This window comes from Sphaerodactylus townsendi, linkage group LG02 (assembly GCF_021028975.2).
Source record: "Sphaerodactylus townsendi isolate TG3544 linkage group LG02, MPM_Stown_v2.3, whole genome shotgun sequence".
Lineage (NCBI taxonomy): Eukaryota > Metazoa > Chordata > Lepidosauria > Squamata > Sphaerodactylidae > Sphaerodactylus > Sphaerodactylus townsendi.
This window is the reverse complement of record NC_059426.1, coordinates 38,931,744-38,959,547: the sequence shown is the minus strand read 5'-3', so window position 1 is coordinate 38,959,547 and position 27,804 is coordinate 38,931,744. Positions and strand designations below refer to the sequence as shown.

At 43.0% G+C, this 27,804-nt stretch overlaps 1 protein-coding gene across 4 annotated transcripts in view; it reads left to right on the top strand.

Annotated features, from left to right (window-relative positions):
- The window catches only part of GPD2 (glycerol-3-phosphate dehydrogenase 2), a 124,227-nt gene that overhangs the window by 49,932 nt on the left and 46,491 nt on the right, over nucleotides 1–27,804 (top strand). For all 4 annotated transcript variants that reach the window (XM_048484872.1, XM_048484870.1, XM_048484871.1 and 1 more), the window contains 3 exons: nucleotides 4,938–5,062; nucleotides 15,179–15,276; nucleotides 18,572–18,735. In XM_048484872.1, coding sequence (XP_048340829.1) covers nucleotides 4,938–5,062; nucleotides 15,179–15,276; nucleotides 18,572–18,735 — 387 coding nt within the window. The remainder of the gene's footprint in view (nucleotides 1–4,937; nucleotides 5,063–15,178; nucleotides 15,277–18,571; nucleotides 18,736–27,804) is intronic.

Genomic DNA, 27,804 nt, shown 5'->3' with positions numbered 1-27,804 from the left:
GGTTGATTAGTTGGATAATACCGCATCACAGGAAGTCCTAGATCGCTTGGGAAGCGTCCGGACGTGTGATGTAATGCCAAAATCCAGCATATTGATCTTGTTTGCTGTGTATAACTTGTTTTTGTATCAATATAATGTAATAATAATAATGAATACAATAATAATAATAATAATAAATATCTAATAATAATAATAATAGTATAGCCTTAATAATAATAATAATAAATAATAATATTATAGTGGCCCCATCCTCAAAGGAATTTGCTCTGAAGCGAAGCTTTACAAAGCAAAACAATGATAAATGGCGTAGTATAGAATAAAGACCAAAATATGAAGAAATAGTAAAGAACCAGGAGGCATAGAAACAGAAATAAATATTACGCGAAAGTAGAGTCTATTTGCAGAAATACTTAAGGAGCTGGGTAACTTGGGTAAATCCAGATCCTGAGAAACGTTGCTGTGTTTCTAGATTTGTTCTTGGCTATTACAGAATAGGAGCAAGGAAACCTCACTTCTGCCCTTACAAGCACAGTGGTAAACTGAAATATGGCAAGGAAGGCATTTCACGACCAGTACCATTGGCATTTATGTCATTCTTAGTTTTATAGAATATATGGCGCGAAAATATTGTGACCGACTTAAAGTCAGATAGGTTGAATCCCCATGGGGAAATTCTATCTAGATCAAACCAAGTTTGAAAATAAACTGCACCTTTTCATCGAGGTTTCAACCTCCCCACTTCAGCTGTTTTCAATTGAAGACATCTAGGCCTATCTCGCATTCAGGAAATGTGACGCTCCCCACTACCGCGCGATCGCAATGGCTGGTCTCGCCTGATTGGCTGGAGTGCAGTTTTGGGGCAGTACTGATTTTTTGAAGTTCGCTTGTTTGTAAGAGTGAACGTTAAACTGGGTAACGTTTAATCATTTAATCGTTTAATCGGGTCACTGGCCTCCCGTTCGAACGATTCACCGGCTCACGTTCCCTCGCACACATGTACACAGACCCAAAAAGCGAAATTGAAACCGAGAGGAGGCTGCACATGCTTTGAGCCAGCCCACCACTCGCCTATTGGCTGGAAGACATTTGCATTATGCTCAACGGTGGGAATTTAGAAACCTATTAGTCCCCCGATCCTCCCCACCAAACAAGTTTGGTGGCATGATTTTTGAAAAGTTCTACTTGCAACCAGGTACAGAAAAGACACGGAATAAGGGGGCGAATGAGTGACAGAACCTGGAAGAAGCCTTGTTAGTCGCTCAGGCAGTGGGGAGTTCGTCCATAATCTGTGATATTTCGCGTAAGTATCATGCGATTAATCGACCATGGGGGAATCGACCAGATAATTTGTTGACTGGTCAGTCCTCTGGTGTGCTGATCATAGGACAGTGGTGGCGAACCTATGGCACTCCAGATGTTCGCGGACTACAATTCCCATCAGCCTCTGATGGGAATTGTAGTCCGTGAACATCTGGAGTGCCATAGGTTCGCCACCACGGTCATAGGATAACCCAGCAACAAGGCAGAGAGTCTTGTCTAAGAGTAGCCTGATATGAATGGATGATGAATATTTGGTGAAGATGGATCATAACAGCCAGCAAAGGAGAGACCATAAGCAGAAGGGACTATTAACAACCTAGGTGCAGTCTTTGGAACATGTCTCATTTTGACAGAGTGTGTATGCACGCACAAATATTTGTGAGAAATGTTTTTAGTGCTGGTGAGATAATTTGTTCTCATGGCCGACCTTTGATGGTTTGCCTGACTTAGGGAGGGTAGCAGGTGCATCAATTTGAAAACCATTTGGCATGTTGGGACCTGTGATTGTGCATTTTCCTTTCGATCAGTACATCTACTACAAGTGGTCCATTAGAGTGCTATTGAAGGCCAGTGTGGTAGTGATTAAGATGAGGATGCTAATTTTTACTCTTGTTGGTAGACCTAGAGAATATAAAGAAAATCTAAGGCCATCTATATGTATCTTTCTTTTGCTATATGGGTTGAACGTATCAGTAGCTTTCTGAAGTGTGAAATAATCATAGGCATCTGGTTAATGAATTGTGTATTGTTGCTTTTCATTCACAGGATTTGCTCTCATATTAAGTTTGATGCTTCACTTAACAAATTCGGCTTTCTCTGTGTTTGATACATTTTTGCCAAATTATTCCTGATTGTGTCCATTAATCTTCAGTCACATTTGACAAAAATAAATTGCTCTGATCTTCTAAAGTTACCAGGAATAATTAGATTTTTGAGGACACAAAAGTTTAGAGAGCCAACGAGAGGCAAATATGGTTGTCCTATTATAAAGCACTGCAAAATCCTTAAGGTGATGCACGTTGGAGGACTGAGAGGAGTGTTGACTGTATGCATTTCCTCCTTGGATAATATGCACAGTCATGCTGCTCTCTCAAAAGACTCCGTATGAATCTTGTTGTACCTGTTCTTGTTCGTTCCTTCCTCCTTCCCCCTCCTTGTGTGTTTTCACGTAAAAAAATACCACACGAAGGAAACTGACTGTTTAATAGTTGCAACACTACAAAGCCTTATTGCTTTATTTAAAGACAGCTGTATAACTTTAGGGATTACTTTGTAACTATGATGGATATTTCCAGACTCCTAGTACTTATCTTAATTGGATATATATCGTGAATTATTACATTTTATGAAACAGGCAAGTAATGGTTTGTTTTTGTGCGCCTGTGGCTGATCATCTCCTCCTGATAATTCAGTTGTTTCACAGTGCAATTACTATTGGTTTTGGTTGTTTTCTTTTGAAAGGGGTTTAGAAAGCTTCAGTTAAATGAACAGTTTTGATGTGAGTTGTTTCAGTAGTTACACTCACATCGCATCTGCAGTTTTTATTTAAGGCAAAGCAGTTGTGTGTGCAAACTATACCTTTTGTATTGGCAGCTAAAAACTGTTAGTGAACATTAAAATTGCCTTCCTCGATCTTTGTCTGGACTATAGTCCATCATGTCTCTGGAAATCTGCCAGAGAATGACGTGAAAATGTTAGTCACCTCCTGCTGTTTGCCCCCAAAGTAAAGTAAAAGTAAAGGTAAAGTAAAACAATGGATATTCCCTTGGAATACAGACATTTCACTTTTTGTGAACCCTATACTGTACTGGGTCTGCCAGTGTTATTCAGCAGGAATTCAAAACCTTGCTCAGTCTGTGGGAACTTTTAGATTTTGGCAGCAGTTACTCGGTTGGCCCCACAATAAAATGGCTGCCAAGATGGGTTGAGGGTCAGCCTCAGAATGTTGGAGGTCTCTGCTTAGAAATTCGTTATGGTGGAAGATGTTGCTGATGTTCCCTGCCAACACAGAGGCAGTGCCTCCCAGACCCTTCTGAAGCAACTCCTGTGTCTGTGAGGTAGCTGAAAGCCAGAATTAATGCTTTGTTTTGGACCCCACACTGGAGATTGCTGGCCTATGAGGTAACTAAAGTCACCAAGCTTTTTAAAGGTTAAACTCATCCCTATGGGTATGGGGAGGAGTAACTTGCTTCTATATGATATACTTCCAAGATTTCCTTAGAGCTGTGTTATTACACAGAATAGTTTTTTTTTCAAATTGTCATATATTTTCTAGCCAAGCTAGTTGGTCCATTGGTTATGCTAATTGCCTGCTGTCTGGCCCTGTATCAGCAGAAGAGTCACCAAAATTCGTGTTTGCAGTGTAAGCAGGAACTTCAGCTGAATATTGTCCTATCAGCCTAGAATCTGTTTGGTTCCAACCTTGTTATTGATCTTCTACAAAATTCTTTCTTTATAGAGCTGGATCTGCTGAGTCATGTATGTCAAATCAGCTGTTTTGAGAACGTTGTGGATTGGGAAGTAGGGTGTACATTTCAGTAATAAAATAAAATTCCCAGTGGGCTGGGATAGGAGATTGCTTGGTATAAGGTGTCAGAATCACTGTTAGAATGTTTGCTAAGCTCTATAATAAAAATCACAGAGATATGTAGACATTCCTAGAGCAGAACCATGGAGGCCATTTTGTGGTCTTTTTTTTCTTTTGCACCTCAGTTTCTCTAGGTCAGGGTATTAGGGGTTTACCTACTGCAGGTGGGCAAATGATAAGCCTACTTATGACATTGGTGCAGACAAATGCACACAATGTCTTTTCAGCACTTCTGGTTCCTACATACAGTTCAAACCTTTGCTCAGATTTCCTCCATTTTTTCTTCAGGCTGGGTGGCAGTTGGAAAAAATCTACAGTTATCTTTCCGATCCTAGTTTGCATCCAGGCCTCAAATCCTTAGGTGGGGCTTTATTGTTCATTATATTCTGCTTCAAATGTCTGTTTGCCATCTCACTTTTGACTCCATGTGATCAGTTAGCTCAGCCCAGGAGCCCTTCCAGTTTCTGCCAACACCAACTGTTGGCAGGAGCAAAACCACTGTTTTGACAGAATCTCTCTTTCAAAAATCTGTCGGAATTTAAACTCCCTGGGTGTTTTTTCTTCCACATTTCAGATGTTTCTGTAGATCCCAAGAGCCTACAAAAAAACTTACTGGGGGTGAATATGCCCCTTATCTGTTATTTAATTATCCACAAGCAGGAGACACACCTGCAGAATTAGATATTAGAGGGTATAACTTAAGAAGAGAAGCAGACTAGCCTTGTTTTGTTTACAGAATTCAAGTTGCTTTCGTACATTATGTCTTCTGTGTAGTACTGCGACTTTGGCTATTTGCATGCTTCCCACTTTTTCAGATAATAAAAAAATTTCCCTGAAGAAGCTGCTTCCCTTCGTTGTCAGAGAGATAGCACCATGCGCTCTGAATACAAATTCCTCCATGTTCAGAGCAATTTTTCTTGACTGTCTCTACCCTGGAGAAGTGACTGTCTCTACCCTAGAGAAGTGTCCTTAATGAATTACATACAAATTGTGTAATTTAAGAAGTTAATTTGGTTTTCTGGTTACACAGGCCTAAAAACAGCCCTTGTAGAAAGAGATGATTTCTCATCGGGGACCAGCAGCAGAAGCACTAAATTGATCCATGGCGGAGTGAGATATCTTCAGACGGCCATCATGAAGTTGGATTTTGAACAGGTAATTGTTTTATGATGATAGCTATAAAGCAAGAGTGTCTAACTGAGCCCCTCCCCCTCTGATTCTAATTAAATTTATGGTCACATTTATGGTTTTAATATATTCGTGGTTTTGAGCGCATTCTTTTGTTGCTTGCCACTGACATTCTGCACAGAGAATGGTTCTCTTGGTGAGCTCAGAAAGAAATGACAGTCACTGATGATATTTAAATGTTGCTGAACTTAAATCATACACAAATATTTGGAAACCAAAACATAATTTTTTAAAAGTCATTTGGGGGTGATGAGCTTTGCTCACGATGCCTTGTAAACACAATCTGAAGATGCTTAATCTAATTAATAAAAATATTAGTAGGCCATCTTTCCCCAGACAGAGGCATTTCAAGGCAGCTTGCAAAAGTGCTTCCTGAGCCAGAGCACTTAGACAAGCACCGGCACCTGCTGGTAGGGTTAGCTCTCTTCTCTTAAGCCCCTTTGGCACATGCAGAATAATGCACTTTCAATCCACTTTCACAATACTCCACCCAAACACAGGATTAGCATTCACCAGTACTACTACTTCTGCTGTTGCTGCTGCTGCTGCTGCAAGGAATGCAAATGTGAATCACTCCCTGGACTGAAAAACCCCACCTGCAATACTATACTATCAACCACACCTTTGCATAGCAAGTTCTACTGGAGGCGGGGGACATCTTGATGGGTGTTTTCCAACTGGATCTCAGGGAAGCAGGAACTAGGCCTCAGTCACTCCTGTAGACCGGGTTGGCTGGTTTGGCCCAGATCTCCAACGTCTTGCTTTCATCCAGGAAAAGCAGCACTTCTCGTGAGCTCCTGCTACTTTTTTCTGAAATTTTAATCTCTCTTCAATTTTCCCTCACCTCTTACTCAACAATTTTTACTTCTAAGCTTTTGCTTACTTTCATGGAACTGTATAGTCTTTTTCCTTTTGGTGAAACCAGATAACCTCTCCTTCTATTCTCTCTCTAAAAATGGAGGCCTGCCACTTTTTCCTCCCAGGAGACCTTTCTTTCTTGCTCCTCTGCTGAGGATTGAGTTTTCTACTGGCCAAATCTACTGAAGAAAGCGAGATTACCAAGCTTCTGTAGCAGCAGTGCTCGGCGCAAGACAGTGGGAGGCGTGCAAGAAGTGCTGGGAGGGGTGTCCTGGGCTTCAGCTTCAAGCAAGAGGAGAAAGCTGCCAGGAAATTCCTGGCTCCTAGAGCAGGGACGGATCTGCGCGAGCTCTCTTGACTCAGTGGGGAACTATCAAGGGCAACTGGCGAATGGACCGGAAGTGGCCGGGAGACCGCCTCCAGCTCCGCCTATAAACCCCAGCTTGCTGCAGGAGGAGGACGCCAGTCTCTTGGAGAGGGTCATGGAGGGCGGATCTCCATGGGCTGTTTTTCTAGGTCTACTGGGGACTGATGCAACAGCAGCAGGCAAGATCATGACGGTGTGGGGGTGTGATCTCGCCCTCAACTCCCTCAACTCCTGGTCCCTCCTGCCCTCTTTGTGAGTCAGCAACAGCTCCCACTTGTGAACAATTAGTGGAAATGTCTAAAGAGAGGATGGGAGGTGAAATTAGATATCATCACATCCCTATCGCGAAGGGCTAGATCTCACCCCAGCCATCTTCTTTTCCTCACCCACCAGGGATCCAGAGGGACCAGGCTGCCCTTCCCTGTGGTCCCTTTCTCCATGCCCGGGAAGCAAGTGCTGTGCTAGTGTGTGGAATGTGAAAACTCGGACCATCTCTTGAGCCGTGAGTGCAGGGTCCCTGTTTTTAACCCAAATTGGACTCACATGATTTTCGGTTGTGGGAGATGCACCTCCTACCTGGAACCAAAAGATTCCTAAAATACAAAGTGATTCTGCTGTATCTCCTTTCTTCCCTGTAAACCCACAGTGTCCTCAGAGGCAAGATCAGACTTTTCCCAGATGATGACTGCCAAAATCTCTCTCCCCTGCTCGGTGAAGCAGGATGAAGAAAGAGTGGCTCTAACCCTCTCCATGGTATGGTTTTCCGCCAATTTCTGGGTTGAAACTCTATGCACACTCCACTCATCTTGCTGTTTCTCCCAGGGTGCACTCCTAGGTGGACTGCATTTCCTCTTCAGTCAGGAGGATTAGTCTCCTAAGATGTGACCATCCTCGGGCCAAAGCACTCCAGGTATTAGACAAAAAGATGCCACTTCCATTCAAAAGTTTCATTTCAGGAATCTGGCCGCCACAGCCAAAATCTTGGCTTCACAGCCACCATAGCCAGGAGTTTCACTCAGAGTGGATTGGGAGGGTTCTAACCTATCGCAATTCCGCCTCCCACAGGATCAGAAGGAGGCAGAGAGACTTCTCCTCACCCATTTCCTCCCATGGACTCCTAAATTTTGATGCCTTTCCGGACGACCTCCCGCCTTTCTAGCCATATGGCTTCTGTTCCAGTGCCTTCGGCCTCTGGCCACGCCTTTTGGCAAGCGACTCCATTTCTCCTAAAATAACTCATTTCGTTTTCTCTCGCCAGGAATTCAGGAACGATCCTAGCAACCTCTTGAACGCCAAGTTAGCTGCCATGGTGCCTAAATTAGGGCGGATCTACATGTCCTCCAGCGACCGCCCCACCTGCTCCTGGTTAGCATCGACTGCAGAGATTCTCAAGGGCCGATGGCGCAAATCTTCGCCAAACAAGGCTCTAAGACTTTACTCAATAAATAACAACAACACTACTTAACAACAACTTCTAACTTATTCTTTCGTCTCCCACTCCAAACAGCGGCGAAACCCTTTCGGAGTTGACGCCCAAATAAATCCCATTCATGTTCTCCAGTAGGTATTTCATCTTTCAACACCAGTACTTTGGCGAGTACGGGATCGTTGGGATTGCAAGGAAATAATTCAAAACAGGCACTATAGAATTGCAGTTATCCTTCCTCGGTTCCGAAGCGCTTTCCAGCCTAACCTAACTCTATCAAGGTACAGGCGGAACGAGCTGGGCTTTCATTCAAATATCTATATGGTTGACCTACCGGCGCTTATTGAGCAAAGTACCTGCATATCCTCTATTTTCATTTCTTCACCGCCCTGCGGAACGGACTGGGGCTGGAAAGTACAACAAACTCGAGGTTCGGGCTAACCAACACATAAGACTTCACCGGGTTCCGATGGAAACCTCCGCCAGGATAACTGAAACCGCGCCTGACTCTACCTTCTGGACTCTACAGAGGCATATGCCCCGGTACTTAATAAACCTGCTCACCGAAATACCCTTTTTCGCTTCAGTAGTGAGTCGCACCGTTCTAATTCAGGCCTGCTCATTCGGACTCACGCCGGTATGCCTCTCCATACTTTTCCTCCCAGTTCATCTCCTTCGGTAATAACAGCTCTGGCCTTAATCTCCATCCCATTTCTGGACGATATTCTGATCCGTCCAATCCCACCTAACAAGCCTTTCATCTCTGACGCGTAGCTGGTGATTCCTTAGCAACTCCTTCAGCTATTAATGGGTTTCCGGCAACCCTCACCGTGTTGCCACATCTCCTCTTCTTCCCTAACGCTCTGGAACATTTGGGCTTACCTACCCATTAACTATACTCAGAATGCGAGCTGTCCCAATCGCGAAGATCACGTAACTAAAACCCTTGACAAATTTCAAAATTTGATATCGTAACCAACCTTCCCCATCTAATCAGCTTCGTAGCCTCCTGGCTGGCATCGCCCACGAGATGACAATGGAAGTGATCACCACGCCGCTTTTTCAAGATTCCCCTGCAACATCGGGGCTCAAAAGGACTCCAACACTTGTCCTGCTGTGGGGTTCAATCAGCAAAACAACTGGATGGTGGACATTCCGAACAACCCGTGAGTGTCTTATCTTCTCTTAACGTTCGTGGAGATCTCTCACAGATGCCAGCCTGCGGCGGGATGTGTGAGCCGGCTATTTCAGAAACCTAATTCGGTGACAGGGTCAGTGGACCAAAGAAATTAATCGAGCCTTCCCATCATCGGGTACCCGTAGAGACCCAGGGCCATCTTCCGGAAATTCTACAACACTCCAACCCAGGATTCCGCGGGAAGTCACATTCGATCCGATCGGACAACACGCCTGCTGCTGCCAGCGCCTCCTTCAAGGCCTCCCTACCCATCGAGGCTTTATGCAATCCTAGACCTGTGCAGAAGCCATGGGACCTGTAGCTCAACTTCGAATAATATCCGGGGACAACTTCAATCCGTCATAGCTTAGATCGCTGATTTCGCCAAAACAGTTCCCTTTCTGCCGCTGAGTCAATGGCAACCCAAAACGTAACCATCTACTAAATTTATATAACCTGCGGAATCTGCAACAGAAGCGGATCTGCCTTCGGCCGTCCGTATGCAACCGCCAGATACCTCAACTCTTCGCGATTCTTTCCATCACCCAGAGGCCCTATAGATGTATTTCCACCGCTCCACGGCCCATAAGGCTCTCCTCTTCACGCTTTCTCACGCCATCCCCTAAGGTACTTCGTAGGTCATCTTAGGAAAGGCTCGTAATACTTAGTAGCACTTTACTGGCCGCGAGACCCGCATAAGCAATAGTAGGTTGCACCTCCGTTTTCTCCTGACCCACCGCATCGAATAATGACATGCCAGTCGCAAGAGGCTCAGTCCTTCACCCGACTCCGGATGGTTCCACTGACCGCGATGGTCTCGGAACGGAGAATCCTAAGAGATGGCGGTCGTTTCGGTGACGCCTCATCATCCTGGCCCTTTACCGGCCAACATATACAATTGCTCATGGAAGCGCCTCGTGAGATGGTATGGAAAACAACAACACTCTGTTAACCCAGGTAATCACCGGACCTTTCCTCAGGCTTCTCTTCCTCCATAGCTTTTGAGAGCGGCCTTCATTGAAATTCAGGAAGTGCCTTCTCTAATTATCTGGTCAATCACCACGGTGCCCAATGTCAAAACAATCTTTAGACGCTATCGTATTCCTAAAAAGGAGTCCTTTCAGCTTTCCAACCACCAGCTGATCACCTTCACTCCCATCCTAGCGCTTCTCATTTCTCCAGTGTTTCGCTTGACGCTCTTCTACCCTCTTCTCAACCTAATCCAGTCCACTCATTACGTGAAGTGGCGCTACAAGACTCTTTCCTACTGCCGCGCACCCCGCAAGAAGGGTTTCTAGAACTCAGTGCCCTATCAATAATGGAAGCACCTTTTGCATTTTTCTACAAAGACCTGTAGTCCTTGAGGATTCGATCCTCGACTCTCGCTCCGGAAAGAAGTCAACATTCCACCTTAAACGGCACACCGGTTCCTACTGCCCCAGAATCTATCCCCACTCCAAAGAGCTTCAGTGGCACCCTGGCGTTCTACGCCCTCGCTTTCCTCATTTGCAGCGGTCGGGAGGAACTCCGTGACGCTAAGTCCAGCAACCTGGCTCATCAACATTGCCCTCCTTCTAACCTGGGGACCCATGTCCAGCGCCTTCATCAGCCGTATTGTGGTCAAAGCTTCCGGTACCCGAGGTCATGCTGCCATGCAACTGCAAATCCTTATTCCACTAGGTATTACTGTACACGCCTCTACACGAGCCGCCTCAACGCCAGTCTCTTTAGGTGCCTGGTGGGCATCAGTCTTAGTATACATGCAGAGCAGCCACATGGTCTTCTTCTGTATCTCAGTTCGCCCGGCACTGCTGCAACTGTACCCGCCAAAAGTCAGAGGCCATTCTTGCAGAAAGGGTGCTAAACATACCATTGGGGACACTGATAATGCGACTCCTCCCTTCTTAGGCGACCAGGAGGGTGTCCTCTATCAAGATGTCCTCCAGTAGGAACGGTCCATTGTTACTTAATGAGAAGGGTCCTTTCTACTGGACTTGTGGGGACATCTGGTCTCTCCCGCGGGTCGCCAGCCATCAGTCCCTAATTATGCCTGCAGCCGCCTACGACATCTCACCTTCTTAGATCTTCAAATGGAGTTCTGCTGGCACTTCCCAAATGCCTCAGTTTTCTTCTGTCCTGTTGACTATTAACTGTTACTGTTTACTACATTCTGTCATTGATCGAGTTCTCCCAGGTTGTTAAAGTAAGGAGAGCTTCCACTGCTTCATCATCAGGGCGCTTCACTGGAGATTCCAGGGCTTAACCGCTCCAAGGTGAAGATGTAGAATTCTTCAGTTCCTGCTTCCTTTGAGAGATCCAGCTTTGGAAAATGCACCACCAAGATGTCCCCCTGTGTCATTCAGTAGAAGTGGTCTTCTGGGTAACTTGACCTGCCTCCACCCCAACATCTTTACTGATTGGTTCCCCACCTGGGGACATAACCATTTTATACCCCACTAAAACATTTCCTTCTCACTGGACACAGTGTGTAATTGTCTTCCCTCTGTGATACACCTCTGAAGATGCCAGCCACAGATGCAGGCGAAATGTTAGGAACAAGATCCACCAGACCATGGCCACCACAGCATGGAAAAATCTGACCACATGAACCACTTTCACCTGAAATCTATTTTTTGAAAGTGGACTTTGCTATTCTGCACAGCTTCAGAGTGCATTAAAAGTGGATTCAAAGTGCATTATTCTGTATGTGCCAAAGGGGCTTTAGTCTGTAGGCAAGACTTCCACGTATAGTAGGCTAGACTTTGTTAGGTGCTGTCATCCATCACCGGCATTGTGAATTAACGTCCTAGAAAGGCAGTAAGATGTAAATATTCTAAAAGTATTAGACCAGTTTTCATTTTCCCTGAATATGATCTGTTCTTGAGGAATCAGGAAAGACTGTATATCCCCTAAGGGAATGGAGTGCAGCGGAATAAATCCTTAGTGGATATTATTCAGGTTTTTTTTTCTGTTGAATGCTTCTAGGCTCCTCAGAGGACATTTGTGAGTTGCTTCAGACCTCAGTCAATAGGAAAATAGGCATGGCTCTTACTGGAATTCAATTAGTTGATAGTTCTTAGTTGATAGTTCCACGGGAATGTCAACTCAATGCATGGCAGCTGTGAAAAAGGCAAACTTTATGCTGGAGATAATTAGGAAAGGAATTGATAATAAAACTGCAAAGATTGTGATGCCCTTTTATAAAGCAGTGGTGCGACCGCACTTGGAGTACTGTGTTCAGTTCTGGTCACCACATCTCAAAAAAAAAAGATGATCTAAGAGATAGGAAAAGTGCAGAGAAAGGGCAATGAGGATGAGGCTGATTGGAAGGATTGGGAGCACACTTCCTGCATATGAGGAGAGGCTGCAGCGTTTGCCAGACTCTTAGTTTGGAGGCAGAGTGAGACGCCTGGGGAGATATGGAGTTGGAAAGTCTATAAAATTATGCATGGGAGTAGGAAAAGAAATGTTGACAGGGAGAAATTCATTTCTCTCTTTCTCCACAATACTAAAACCAGAGGGCATACATTAGAAAAATGCTAGAGGTGAAGTTAATTAGGCACTCAATAAAAGGAAACACTTTTCACGAAACGTTTGATTGTAGTGTGCTTGGAATATGCTGCCACAGGAGGTGGTGATGACCGCTAACCTGGATAGCTTCTTTTTTAAAAAGAGGGGCTTCTGAAACAGATTTTATGGAGGAGAAGTCGATGTATGGCTACCAATTTTGATCCTCCTTGATCTGAGATTGCAAATGCCTTAGCAGACCAGGGGCTCGGGCGCAGCAGCAGGCCATTGCTTTCACATCCTTCATGTGAGCTCCCAAAGGCATCTGGTGGGCCACTGTGAGTAGCAGAGTGCTGGACTAGATGGACTCTGGTCTGATCCAAGCAAGGCTCTTTCTACTAGCTTTTAATTAAAGAGTTCAGCACACATCTGACCTGCTTTACAGCCTGTAGCCAATGTTGTGTGGGGTTGTGTTTCTTTATTCAGAACTCCACACCCACATCCAAATGTATGACGGACTTCTGCAGCTATTAACTTTGGGGCACATGTCCTAGGATAAAAGGTACCTTCCACTTCTGGAAGCATTTCCCATCCTTTGAGCTGTTGTGTACTGCAGAACCGGCAGCTCAAGCAGTTTTCCCAGAGTAGCTGTATGAAAGTTCCTGTTAGCTCAGATGAACTGAAGTGCTTGGAGACTGGTTATTAGATTCAGTTCAGTTCACAGGCCTGAGTTTAGAAGACGAAGAAGAAAAGAGTTTGGATTTATATCCCACCTTTCTCTCCTGTAAGGAAACTCAAGGTGGCTTACAAGCTCCTTTCCCTTCCTTTCCCCACAACAGACAGGATGACAGAGTTCCGAAGAACTGTGAACTAGCCAAGGTCACCCAGCAGGAATGTAGGAGTGCAGAAACAAATCTGGTTCACCAGATAAGCCTCCACCACTCAGGTGGAGGAGCAAGGAATCAAACCTGGTTCTCCAGATTAGAATCCACCTGCTCTTAACCACTGCACCATGCTGGTTTAGGATGGAAGCAGCCTTGGTCCTACTGGGTGACTCCCTCTGCTGAGCGAGTGATCAGAGGAATTGATTCTGATAAATGTCTCTCTTACCAGTTTTTGACACCATCAACTGCGGTATCCTTGCAAAGAATATAGCTGGTTTGTCAGTAGAGGGCACTGTGGCTTGGTGACTCTGCTTTGGCTTGGTCGGCTTGGTCATCTTGTTCCAGAAGCTAGTGCTGAGGGATTGTTGCTTGGCATGTGGCATTTGTGTTTTAGGGGACTTGCAGGGATCCATCTTCTCTCTCATAGTGTTTAACCTGAAAGCACTAGGAGAGAGATTGCTGGTAATTCAGAGTGGGCTGCCACCAATACACAGATGACACCTAGTTCTGCTTCTCCCAAACAGCTGAATCAGATGGATCTGTGGAAGTCCTGAACAGTTGCTTAGAGAGCATCACAGGATAGATGAAAGCCAGTAAACTGAAGCTCGGTCTGTACAAGATTGCAGACATACAGGCCAGTGACTTGCTTGAGGACAGAGCAATCAGCCTGTCCTCAAGGGGCTTCCCTTCCTCCTGAAGGAGGAGTGTGGGAGTCCTGCTAGATCCTGGCTTACAGTTTGAGGCTCATATTGCACACTGGCACATAGTATCTTTAAAAAGCTTTGATTGATATGCCATTAAATTCCCTGAAAGGTGTGATTTGGGTGCAGTGATCCATGGTCTGATCTCGTGTCAGCTAGATGACTATAATGCATTTTGTGTAGGGCTGTCTCTGAATCTGTCTGGAAACTTGTTTGATCTATGGCAGCAGGTTGTTGTCAGAGGGTGGATACAGAGGTCATATTGCTCCTGTTCACTGGCTGCTCATTTCTTCCTGGGTATGATTCAGAGTGTTGGTTCTTAAAGGTACCATTGACCATACTGTTTGCTCTGCCGGTTAAAATCTTCCTGCTAAACAACGCTTCCTGTGCTTCTGCCTCATGGAAGTAGCTAAGGAAAGGTAAAAGTAGTCCCCTGGGCGATCACTGAGTCATTACTGACCCATGGGGTGATGTCATGCCACAACATTTACTAGGCAGCCTATATTTTCAGGGTAATTTGCCATTGCCTTCCCCAGTCACCTACACTCTACCCCCAGCAAGCTTCATACTCATTTTACTGACCTCGGAAAGATGAAAGGCTAAGTCGACCTTGAGCTGGCTACCTGAAACCAACTTCTATTGGGACTGAACTCAAGTTGTGAGCAGAGCTTTGACTACAGTGCTGTAACTTTCCGCTCTGCACCACAGGGTTTTCCCAGCTGGTTCCCTTTGTCCCGCCTTCCCTTTCAAGTTTAATGTCATTCTCTTTTAGGTTCCATGAAGTATATTTCCCATGGCAAAAGGCTGTGAGAAAATTTTAATATAGGACAGCTACATCACCAATTCATGGGGGCCAGAGTACTTTTAAGATCAGAAAGTAGAATTAATCATCTTTTGAGTTTTAATAATTTTTAAAGTCAACATCCTCTTGTAAAGAGCTTTGAGTATCGTTCTGCTTGCAAAGGTATAGCACACTCAACTCAGAGTGTAATTCACATACGCTGTTTCACATGGTTTCACATGTTCTAAATTTGGTAGAATGTGTGTTTGGCAAAAGGACAGAGTATTTAAAAGGGGTCTACCCTGGTCATTTCAAACAGTAGAACATTGGTTTATTGAAGCCATCATTGAAAATTGGTTCAGTAAATTCTATATCTTTTTAGTACAAAATGGTGAAAGAAGCCCTTCACGAACGTGCCAATTTGCTGGAGATTGCACCTCATTTATCTGCTCCTCTCCCGATAATGCTACCTGTTTACAGGTAAGTCACCCCAAATTTGTTCTGTGCTAACTTATAGGAGTATGGTGGATGGGGCAGAGTTCAAAATGGTGTTATTTGGTAATCTATCTTATATGGCAGGGGTAGCCAACCTATGGCACTCCAGATGTTCATGGACTACAATTCCCATCAGCCTCTGCCAGCATGGGCCATGTTGGGAGGGGCTGATGGGAATTGTAGTCCATGAACATCTGGAGCCCCATAGGTTGGCCTCCCCTGTAATATGGATTTGCCTTATTATGCTTTTAAAGCCTTGACAGTCTTTAAAATCTTTGAGAAGGTGAGAATTAAATGGCAGCATTTTGAAAGTTTACCATAAGGTGCTGTCTGTGCTATAGGTTGTAGCACCAACACATTTTTATTTATTTATTAAAATATTTATTGCCTGCCTTTCTCCCCATACCACATTAGGGGCTCTAGAACAGTATCAAAATGAATTGAAACTGTACCTGATAGAGTATTAATTTTCACTAACAAATCCTGTCAGTAGTTTGTATGCATCGCTTAACTTAATTAAATGTTAAGTTGTTGTCCATACATATTTGTTTTAGAGGTGATGTTTGAACACTAGAAGGGGGAAGAATATAAACATGTCTTTTGCTTTATACAGAAAACTAGAACAGGCAAGCTCGCTTTCTTGATTCTCAAGGAACTGAGGCATGCTTGTTAATCCTTGGCAGACCAGTGTTGTTGTCCTCAACCACTGTTGTGTGCTATGATGCCCATTCCATGCCTTGTGTATCAAAGGGGTTCATGATTGCAAGGTCTGAACAAGATAATTTTATTACTCTTTAGAAATTTCATTTGCAGATAGAAGACTGAATTCAAGATGATAGGAAGAGTGAAAAACCGAATTCGCTTTTGAACTTTTTTTTTGTATTCTGCAATGCTTCCAAATGCCTTACACTAGCACTACAGCTTCAAAATGAGTGAAGCCGTGAGATGGACTTGTTCAAGGTCATTTTGTGAGCTTCCTGGCCAAACAGGCGTTTGAGCCAAGTTTTCTGCATTTAAACATAGCATTCTAGCTATTTCCCCCATATTGGTTCTGAGATAATGGCATAAGCAATTAACATGTAAATACAACAGATACACTTAAATGAGATGGTGGCTGTATTATCCAAGAGAAATATTTTGATTCTTCAGGTTGCTTACAGGACCTTTAGGTACACTTGTGGTTGTGGTGCAAAGTGTTCCTTTGGGAGCAGCAGTGGCGTAGTGGTCAAGAGCAGGTGCATTCTAATCTGGAGGAACTGGTTTGATTCCCTGCTCTGCCACTTGAGCTGTGGAGGCTTATCTGGGGAATTCAGATTAGCCTGTGCACTCCCACACACGCCAGCTGGGTGACCTTGGGCTAGTCACAGCTTTTCGGAGCTCTCTCAACCCTACCCACCTCACAAGGTATTTGTTGTGATGGGGAAAGGGCAAGGAAATTGTAAGCCCCTTTGAGTCTCCAACTCAAAGAGTAGAAAGGGGCAGGGGCGTAATACCCATTGGGCAAAGTGGGCAGTTGCCCAGGGCGCCCCCTTGTGGTGAGTGCCAAAAATGCAGTGTTTGTTTGTGGGTTTTCCATTTTTGTTCTGCAGGGGGCGCAGTTTTTAGGCTAGCAGCACCATAATTTCACGGATGTTTCGGGAGACTCTCCTGATGCTATCACCCAGGTTTGGTGAGGTTTGGTTCAGGGAGTCCAAAGTTATGGACTCCCAAAGGGGGTGCCCCATCACCCATTGTTTCCAATGGGAGCTAATAGGAGATGGGGGCTACACCTTTGAGGGTCCATAACTTTGGACCCCCTGAACCAAACTTCACCAAACCAAACTTTGCACCCTCTGAACCAAACTTCACTCCAGATTCTCCCTTTAAGGTGGATTTAAAAGGAGAATCTGGGCTCCCTAGTTTAAAACACCATTGAAAATGATGCTGTTTGGGGGTGGATTCCAGCATCACTTGTTTAAACTAGGGAGCCCAGTTTCTCCTTTTAAATCCACCATAAAGGGAGAATCTGGGGTTCCCAGTTTAAATAACATTGAAAGTGATGCTGTTTCCCCCAATTGGGGGGACTGGATACTACACCATAAAATGTTTTCATAGCAGTAATAAAACATGTTGAAAGCATTTTGAAAATGTTTTAAAAATATTTCTGCTATGTGGCATGGCCTATTGCTGTGTTCAGATTTGTGAGTTGGGGCTTGTTCTAATGTGATGGTTATTTTGAAATTACCTGGTGTAAAAAATAATTGCTTGGTCACGGTGGGGGAGGGCGGCTGCCCATGGCGGGGCGCCAAACTCCAGTTTGCCTAGATACGCCACTGGGCGTAGCTACAAGGGGGACGGGGTGTGTGTGTGTGCACGTTGCACCAGGCATGCTCCTGGGGGGGCATCAAACCCAGGTTTTACCCAGGGCTCCAGTTTGCCTAGTTACGCCACTGGAAAGGGGGGATATAAATTCAAACTCTCCTCCCCCTCCTCCTCCCCCTCCGTCTCTGCAAATGTGTAAAGGCATGGTTGCTTTGATGCTCCATTAGTTCAAACATATTTATCTTTATTTATAGTCCACTTTTCTCACTGGAACTCAAGGTGTGTTACATAAAGTCAGTCAGTATGATAAATAGAATGAAGTGACATCTGATAAACCAGGGGTTCCCCAATCTTTTTGAGCCTGTGGGAATTTTTGGAATTCTGATACAGGTTGGTGGGCAGAACTATAATATGGCTGCCACAAGAGATAGAGCCACTCTCACAGAGGAAACTGAAGCACAGGGGAAAAGAGATATAATTAAAAACAAGTGGCAAAGAGGAATGAAAGAATCAAACCAACGTTGTGACTGCAGCTCCCACTGAAACAAGGTTAATATGTCCAGCCAATTGGACCTGCAATGGCCAGTCAGAAGCTCTGCTGGCAACAGCCCCACCTTGCTTCACCCACTTTCTCAAAATACTTGGTAGAGTATTGGTGTTGGTGGGCACAGTATTGGGGACTCATGTCATAAACAACATAATAACAGTAGGATTGCAGATATCTGAAACTAGGCCACAAGTACCATAAGTTTTAAATATGTTGGCTGTAGAAGGCCCTGGCCAGATGAGCAAAGTTTCTATGGCAGAGCATAGGAGTAGAGGTAGTCTTACAGATATGAGGATCCAATGAGTATATGAGACTAGAGCACCAGTTTGATTCTGATAAATTTTGTGGCATTCTCATAATACATGGTGCATATCATGAGATTATGCTGAACATTTTCCCATGCATTTTCCCTTTTTTCTTCTTCTCTTGTAGATGGTGGCAGCTGCCTTACTATTGGGTAGGAATTAAAATGTATGACCTTGTAGCTGGAAGCCAGTGTCTGAAAAGCAGCTATGTGCTAAGCAAATCAAAGGCCCTGGAACTCTTTCCTATGCTGCGGAAGGACAAACTTGTAGGTGCCATTGTCTACTATGATGGTATGTTACACTTCTACTTAATGACTGTTCTAAAAGCTGTCCTTGTTAGAAGCACTAAAAGCTTGATCACTGCAAGATTGTGGTTAATACTGGCTTGCTTGCCTCAGGCCCCTTCTGCACGTGCAGAATAATGCACTTTTAATCCACTTCCACAATTGTTTGCAAGTGGATTTTGCTATTCCGCACAGTAAAATCCAGCTGCAAAGTGGATTGAAACTGCATTATTCTGCATGTGCGGAAGGGCATCAGTCCTGCAGAGCTGCTTGTTTGCATTTCACCCAAATATGCCTTTCCTTTAGATTGATTACATGTGGTATACTGGTGCGTACTCATGGGCGGGAGGAACTAGACACCATAACCTTTTCCCCCACTTCCCTCCATTCTGTGATGGGGAGGAATATATATACATGTATATGCATTATTCCTCGAGTTTAGCATTAAGTGGTAACTTGCATATGTGAGTTCAAACCTAGAACAGTGCCTTACGGTAACTCAGTATTTTGCAATGGAGATAGTTCAGGTTCCAGCCAGCACATAATAATTAATGATGTTGCATGCATACATGGATAGATCAACCCTGTGATTTGAGTGAAATTTGCCAGTGTTGGTGGCCTCCAAATTGTACATTTAATAAACGTGTACTTTCTGGGTGTGCTGGCATCCTACATCTCTTGTCCCATGATTAGCTTTTTTTCATTGATTAGGTCTCCATGTAGCCAGTTTATGGCAGTATTGGTTAACTCATTAGCCAAATAATTAAAATCAAACCAATGGGTTAGCTATCAGTGAATTTAAGGCGGGGGGTAGGGAGGGGGACAGAAATCTCCTCAATAGCTTTTTTAACTAAACTTGGATGAGTCTTCAAGAGCATTTCATCTGCACTTTTGGGCAAAAAATTAAATGTGGGTTCCCCCCATGCAGACCAAGTTTGAGGTGAACCTGCATGAATTCTAACAATTTGGTAGGAAAAGCAGCCCACCAAAATACGCTTAGAAATCATTAAAGGCCAAGAAATTCAGTTGGAGTTGCACTGTGACATCCGGTTACACAGTAAGGTGCCCACTTAACTGCTTTATTGTATCACCCTTCCATGCCTACATAGTAAAGGCCAGCTTTAATTCTGAATGTCTTGTTTTTATGTTAAACCTATAAAGGGCTTTTATCATCTGTTATTTCCCCATTGGGTGATTTATGGGGTCATATTTTTCTGTTAGGAGTAAGAGTGTATTAATACAGAGATTTTTATAACCCCCAAGTAGCCAGCATGCCATTTTGCACTTGCTTGCTGTCTCTCATGAAAAATCCAGATACATATTTAAACACGTATGGCCAGCTCATGCTTAACTATCCACCCAGGTCATATTTCCATAATCTGATGTGGCATTGACAGCCTTTTTTTTTGGGGGGGGGGGGACTTTGTGGTAGTGCGCTAAACATGAACTGTGATTATATTCAGTGCGGACTGAACTGAAATGCAAATGCAAGTTTGGGTTCCTCTGTGCTAATCTAACTTGAACAAGTTTCCAAAGAAACCATGAAGTGGCTTCTGTACAGGTTCTGGTCATCTGATTCTAACTTAAAATGGTCATTTAAAATGATCATTTTTAAAAGTTGTTCCATTTTAACTTTTCATCTTCTTATCCTTGATTGGAGTGGATTCAACCTTGCTTAGACTCACAAGAGTGCAATAAAAGCCTGGGGCTGCTTCCTGTATACAAAGCAACTTAGTTGAGAAGAGCTGTACAGTTTCTCCCACACCTACTATTTTTGTGCTGCAGATCTCTCTCCCTTTAGTACAGAGCCACTTGCTGTGAGCTCCCTAGGGTTCCACATTTGAGTCTTACAAACTTGCACCTGAAATCCTGTGGCTCAGTTCAGACACTGTGAAAAACCGTGGGATGGTATCAAAAACCTCATTTGTCACAGCATATTATAATATAAGTTGTCCATTGTGAGCTATATCCTGGTTTCATGGTTGAATTAGCCATGGTTGAAGTAATCCATTGTTTTGAGTGGTGGTTGAACTAGCACAAAACCATGGCTTGTTTGTGAAACCAGGATGTTTTTCTTGCCTTCATTCTGTCCTGGGAGGACATAACTGCAGAAGAAACCAAAATTAAACCCAGATGTTTGCGATCTCCATGCAAGTCAGAGTTAATAAACCAACTTTAGACAATGGATTTACAGATGCTAACTAACCATCGTTAGAAGAGTAGTGTTTGTGGTTATGGGCAAATATAGGGTGGTATGCATATGCAACAGAAACAAGGGATTGGTTAAGCACTTCCAACTTTTCTGCAGCGAGCTACCTCTCTTGAAGTAGTTTTATCTAGAAGCAACAGTTGTTTGGGTTTATTACCCACATTTACATCTAAAGTGCAGTTTGGTCTTTAATTTTCCAATTAAGCACTTGTTTACATAATTGGATATCTTAGCTCTTGCTTTGACTTCTTGATTCTGTGTTCAAGGGAGTGAATTGAAGGTGGAAATAAGTTAAAAGAGAATTCCTGAACACGAGTAGGAGAGCTGTCTTGGTGCAACACACATAGTATGAGTATCTGTAAGACTTTTATTCTAGCATAAGCTTCTGTGGGCTTTGTCCACTTCCTGATTCATTTCATGAACGCATCTCCATTTGTAGACACTTTTATGTACCACCAGATGGAAAAATAACCGCTGGATCAAGAACCCATGAAATGTACAGCATGTATTGATAGCGTGTTCGATGTTCAGATCTGATCAGGAAAAAAGCAAAGACCGCTTACTTAAGCATTGTAACTGGTCTTGTTAAGGCAGTGAATTGGAATCTAGATGCAGTAAATGCTGTAGCTGGCCATAATCTATCCCTTTCTTCGTACTGCTTCATTCCCTGCTTTTATTCCTGTTTTCTTCTTCAGTTTCTTTAACTTGCCTCTCTTCTTCTACCAGGTCTGTTCCATTTCTCTTGATATTGAGTGCTAGCCATTCAAATCTGCGTTCTCTGTCAGTTGTCTCCTGGAAACTTGTCTACACTAAGCTTATATTTTTCCATTCTCTTTCTTGTGCTGACTGGAAGTGCCAGATCAGAACATGTGACTACTATGTGGATGCCCAGCCAGCCGGCCAGCTTTTCCACCCAGCCTGGATTGTGAGCATTTTAAACAGAATGTGCCTATCATTCATTACAGGTGCAAATTGCCACAGTAGAATTTTCTAACGTGGGCTGAGTTGTTGTGTGCCAAGTGGTGATTAATGCTTTTTATGAAGGATTCAGCCAACCTCTTGGAGTCATGCCCGGACTTCAGGGTGGATGGGAGAAAGAAGCCACCTGTACGTACAAAGGTGCATTTGGGTAATTGTTCTTGCTGATGGTTGTCCTGTCTAGCGATAGTGGCATTGTGCCGACCTGGTCACTGTATTTAGCAAGTTGTGGACATTACATCAGAATGCAGTTCTGAGAACTGGAAGCCAAAGTGTGATCTCTTAGAGTTCTCTCAGTAAAAATGTGCTTTGTAAAAAGTAACATTCTGTTCACAACAATATTCTGGAGGCCATCGTGGAGAGTGGAATTTAAATGGTAGAGGAACAAGGTCTTGATTCTCATCGACTTGATAGAAGACCTTTTCATCACAGATGACATTGTTTTGGGGTTTTGTTTTGGGGTTGGTGGTTAAAGGACCAGGCAGTAGCTTTCATGCACTTGTATTTGGGCCAGGTTTAGTTTAGTTGCTGGCTCCTAATACAATACTTAGTTGTATGTGATGACAAAATCATATACTTATAGAGCTGGAAGGGGACATACAGGCCGTCTAATCCAACCTGCTGTTCAATACAGGATGAGCCTAGAGCATCTCTGTTTGTCCAACCTCAGCTTAAAGACTGCCAGTGAGTAGGAGCTCACCCCCTCCCTAGGTAGCTGATTCCCCTTTCGAACAACTCTTACTGTTAACATTTTTTCCTAACATCCTTTTGGTATTTTTTTGCCCGTAATTCAAACCCATCATTGGAAGTTCTGTCCCTCTGCTGCCAATATCTTCTTACTTCCTGCCATCCACTTCTGATCTGTTATGAAGATTAGTGTTTGCATTATTAGATGTATGTAGCTAATATTGTCCTTTCCTCATCTAGACCCAAATGCTGGTGTTCAAGAATGCGGCTCTTCTTGGTTGGTTGATTTCTTTTCTTTTTTGTTTGCAGTCATTACTATTCTCACGTTTACGTTTTTAAAAAGACCAAACACCAGCGTAAAATAGACCTCTAAATATTTTCCCTTTCTATTCCTTTCTTTTTTTCTATTGCTTTCCAGTTTTCTTAATTGTTTATCAAACCAGTGACCTGTCAGGTTTTTCGTTTTCTACTTTTCACCCCATTTGGTAGCTTGTTGTGTTGCTCTAGCCTTCTTAATTGTATTTTAGATTTGTTTATACAGGCAAAAAAGATGGCACATTATAAATGTTGGATGTACCAGCAACAGCAAATCACAAACTTTACCAGGGGCTATTCTTGCTCTGTTGCAGCATCAGGAAACGAAAACATATGTTGGATGTTAGCCTGGGTGTACACAATGTGTCCTATTTATTCAAGGTTTCCTTTGAAACTGCAGCTTACAAGTTTGTTTCTTAGGGGTACATGTCAGACTTCATTTAGCGTTGGTTGGTATTCGGATACTCCTGCATAGCAAAAAGGCAATATTTTGGGGGAGGAATATGGCTGCTATCTGAGCAGTGATCTGTCAGTTTCGTTTATGTAGCTCAAGGAAAATTAGAAAAGAGGCACTGTGGAAAAGCCAACACTGAGGTTACTAGATCACAGAGAAATAAGCATTTAAAAAGGAAAAATGACTTTAAAAATATTCCTTATATGGTGCTAGGGAAAATATGCAACTCCAGTACTAGAAAAAGCTTTTTTGAAAAGAGGACAACTGATATTAAGCCTTTACAGAACAAAAGTTCACTGGGTTTAACAACACTGGTCTTTTTAGATATTTTATCCTGGCTACAAGGTCTCCTAAAATATTCTGCTCAAAGCAGAAGCACATTAGAAATGATTTCGCTAGGCTGATTTTAATATACGCATTTCTTCCTGATTTGTATTGGATAACGGTTGATGCCCTAATATCTGTTCCCAGAGATTTTTTTTTTTAGTCTTTTACAAATCTTGGTAACATCCCAAGGTTCTGAGGTTAATTTGCTAAGCTAAGATATCTTTCTGACAAGTTCTTCTTCTTGCATTTTTGATAAAATAAGAATCAGTGAGAAGTTTATATTTGAGACTTCTTCATTTGCCATGATTTTAACATCTGTCTGTTTAGAAATATGTGTGAATATTGTTTTCGTGTTGAGCATATATGAATAGTGCAGGCAGCCTGTTTAGAACTGAAGAAAGGTTGTTAAAGAATGCAGGGAGAAAAATAAAGCAGTGACATCTTGAAGTGAGACTTTCTTATTGTAAACTCTATAAGATTCCCCCCCCCCCCGATTTCGGAGAGAGGAAAGGGGGAAGAAATCAATGAAAAAAATTGTAGCACATTCATTAAGCTGTCAACAGCAGAATAGTACTTTCCCCCCTTTTAGTCTCCTATGGCTCTCTTTCCGATGTGTGCCGAATTATAGAAAGTTACAGGTTTATAATTTATTTTTGACTAATTTATAATTTTGAGAATATCAAGGCGTATAATTGGGGTTCTGCCCAATAGAAAACTTGGGCAGTTGTAAAACTTCATGCACTTATTCCAATCGTTTCTTTCCTTTGAGAAGGAAAATAGTGTGACAGCCTGCCATTAAAAAGGTTTCTTGCGGGTGAAGCCCAGCATGCAAATCACAATAGAAATATGACAACCTCTTACACGGTGCAAATCCATAGGAGGGAAGGAGCAAAGTGAGGAAACTGTTATGGGTATTTAAAGGCAGTCTGAGAATTATAGTTGAATGATTCCCATAAACTAAAAATCTTGTGATGAAACCTATACTTTACCTGCAGCTGCGCGAGGGCGATTTGCCACTCATACCCCAATATATAGGAAATGAATCATTAGCATTGGATGGTAACATCTTTATTCTTCTAAGAGAAGGGTTTCTATTACTGTGATTTAGTATAAATGGTACATAAAGGAAAGAAGATTAAGTTCCATCTATCTTGACGAGTTACTGCGGCTATTTTCCTTAGCATGGAAGATGCAGTAAGGGGTGCCATGTGAGCTCTGATCTTCCTAGCTATTTTCAGTAGAGGTTTTTCTACATGAGCTGGAGCATCACCCATCCAAAAATTCATCAACTTTTTTAATGTGTTAAAGAAACTTTGAACCTGGATGCTTTTAAAAACAACTTGTGTGTTAGATATATTTAAAGCAAACACATATTTTCCCCCCTCAGTTACAGGGGAGGGGGTGGGCAGCTTCATGTCTGTGTGTGCCTACTATACTTGTGTTTGTGCCTAACAAAAGGCAGCCTGTGCATTCCGTAGCACTTCTCTTGCTGGAGGCACTGTTCCCAAAATCATGCAGATGATAACTGCATCTCCTGCTGTACCTGTAACAATTTAATTGTATAAGTCAGCCCAGTCAAGCATCCCCGGCTCATGACTGGGAGACATGAAATTCATTGTCATTATTGTCCCTGTCATTTTGGATCATTATATCCTGCTGCAGAATTTTCCTCACTTCAGTGCTTTTTTTAGCTCCAGGAATCAGGGATTATGGCTGAGGTTGGGGTAGGGGCAGGGCTGTGAACTACATTTACCTCAGGGGAGCCACAGATTAAATTGGCTTTGCTCTCTGACTTGCTGGATTCATCTATTTGTATGCTGTGAGTTTAAGGTTGGAAATTTATGAGTATCCAAGTGAATTTCCATGGCTCTTGGCTTTTATTTTATTTATTTATTTTGGTGGGGAACCAAATGGGTTTTCTCCTCCCTCTGCACAAGAAGGGAACAGGGACCGATTCTGTGCTTCCTTTAAAGACACAGGATTATTTTCCAGCGAAATGCTATTATTTGTGCATTATGATACAAACACCTTCGTATCCCCTAGTGTGTCATGGCTTTTTAAAGGAAAGATTCCACCGAAGCATGTAATTTATATGTGTGTGTTTTATGTGGACCTAATGGTAGGCCATTAGTTAATATGTACCTCGTTCCATAATGTAGCAGTGGTTGTGCTGAGGAAAAGAAGAGAGAGCTGTTGTTGAGGGCAGATGACTTTTCTACTTGTACGTGAAATGTAAAAGATTGCCAAATATCTCTCTTCAATAAGGATCATGTGAAAGTCAGTTCTATGCCTGTCATGCCTTTTGTTGAACTGCAGTATGATCGAAATGGCAGAACTCAAGGAGGGTTCGCTGTTCTTGTGTAGTGGTTTTGCTTTGCTGCAATTGTAGCCCCACACCTCTTTTCCCCCCTTCAGATGGGGCATGGTCCCCCTTTTCTGGTAGTTCTGAGCAAAGCACAGCTACAAATAACAAGTGAGAGGGCTGGGACACAGTGTGTAACAGACTTCTTTCTGTGATGTACCTCTGAAGATGCCAGCTGCAAATGCAGGCGAAACATTAGGAACAAGATCCACTAGACCACGGCCACACAGCCCACAAAACCCACCAGAACCAGTTGAATCCGGCCATGAAAGCCTTCGACAATACATAGAGAGGGCTGTTGTTTTTATAGCTAGAAATAGTTCCCCTCAGCCGTAGAAGCTGCTGCTATTGCGACTGTTTTAGTGTAACTTCTGCACTTGCAGTTTCAACTTGCGCCTCCTTGCGAAGTGAAATGTAATTCTGTTAACAGTCTTGAGAAGCATTTCACTCATTGCAATGGAGAAAACATTTTATTGATGGTTTTTGAAGTACTTCCCAGAATTTCCAATAGTCCCTGTGAAGGACAGAGACTACCGCTGCCCCTAAATATTTTTGACTCTTTTGCATGGTCGTATCATTTGCATGGTCTGGAAATCCTCATTGGACAATGGTTTTCTGATACATGTATCAGAAGTCATGGCTCTTGATCAGGTGCGTTTTCTGCCATGAACATTAGTGTGCTCATAACAGCTTTATAAATTGTGAAATGTCCCTCCCATGCCCTTTAAAGGTGCTGTTTTGGCTAAGTTGTATTCAAGTAGTCATAGTCTTTATTTATGGTCAGTGACCAAATACTGTATTCAAGTGTTCGATAAAGACTTCTGCCTTCCCAGTCTCTACAGATACTAAGTCTTCGCATTCTCTATAGAACTACAGTTTTTTTTAGCATCGTAGATGTGTATGATGTCTTTGAAAGTGAGTAATCTATAAATATGTGTTCTCCTGCAGTTTTTTTCCTGTCTGTTTCTCTGCAGTGAATAGTGATTCCTCATTATTTATTTAGTAACCACTGTATGTCTCCAGTGAGTGATGGAGTCACTCTGTTTCATGAAGAGTAATTCAGCATCTTCTATATATCTCTGACATATTATCTCCTGTCTCTTTTTATACCCTTAGACCATAATTCTTGGTTCTTGTTGGTTTAGACAAGGTCACATACGAGGAAGTAATTTCCTTGATGCCCTATGAAGTGGGCAATAGTTTATAAACTGGTCTCCACTTGACTTAGGATGAAGTACAAAATGTAGCTGCTGACCTAACCAAAATACATATTTGTGTGCCTTGTAGACAGATTTAATGTATCTGATGTGCTGTCTGTCTTGTAGACAGATTTAACTTCCTGTCTCTCACACTCACATTCACACGTAGGGCCCTATTTAATTTGTCTCTTGGGGTTATCAAAATTGTTTGAATATTTCCACAACAAAGATTCAGCTGAAATTATGTACATGTGTATTTCAAGACATCCTGATTATTTTAAATGGCAGCAAAAGGGACATTTTTTTACTTGAGGATAAGAAATCTACTTCGTGACAGCAGCCAGTACTCCAGCACTGAACAATTCAGGCTTCACGTGATTTGCATGCAGATATGTGGGATAGTTCTGTTCTCACATTTGGCCTAGCCTTGGGTTGAGGAAGTAGTTGGTGTAGCAGGCAGGAGCGAATCGACACTTGGAAAATGCCGCACTTCAAAACAGAATGGAAAATTATGGGAATTTTTCTTCATTCTGGTTTCAGAGTGC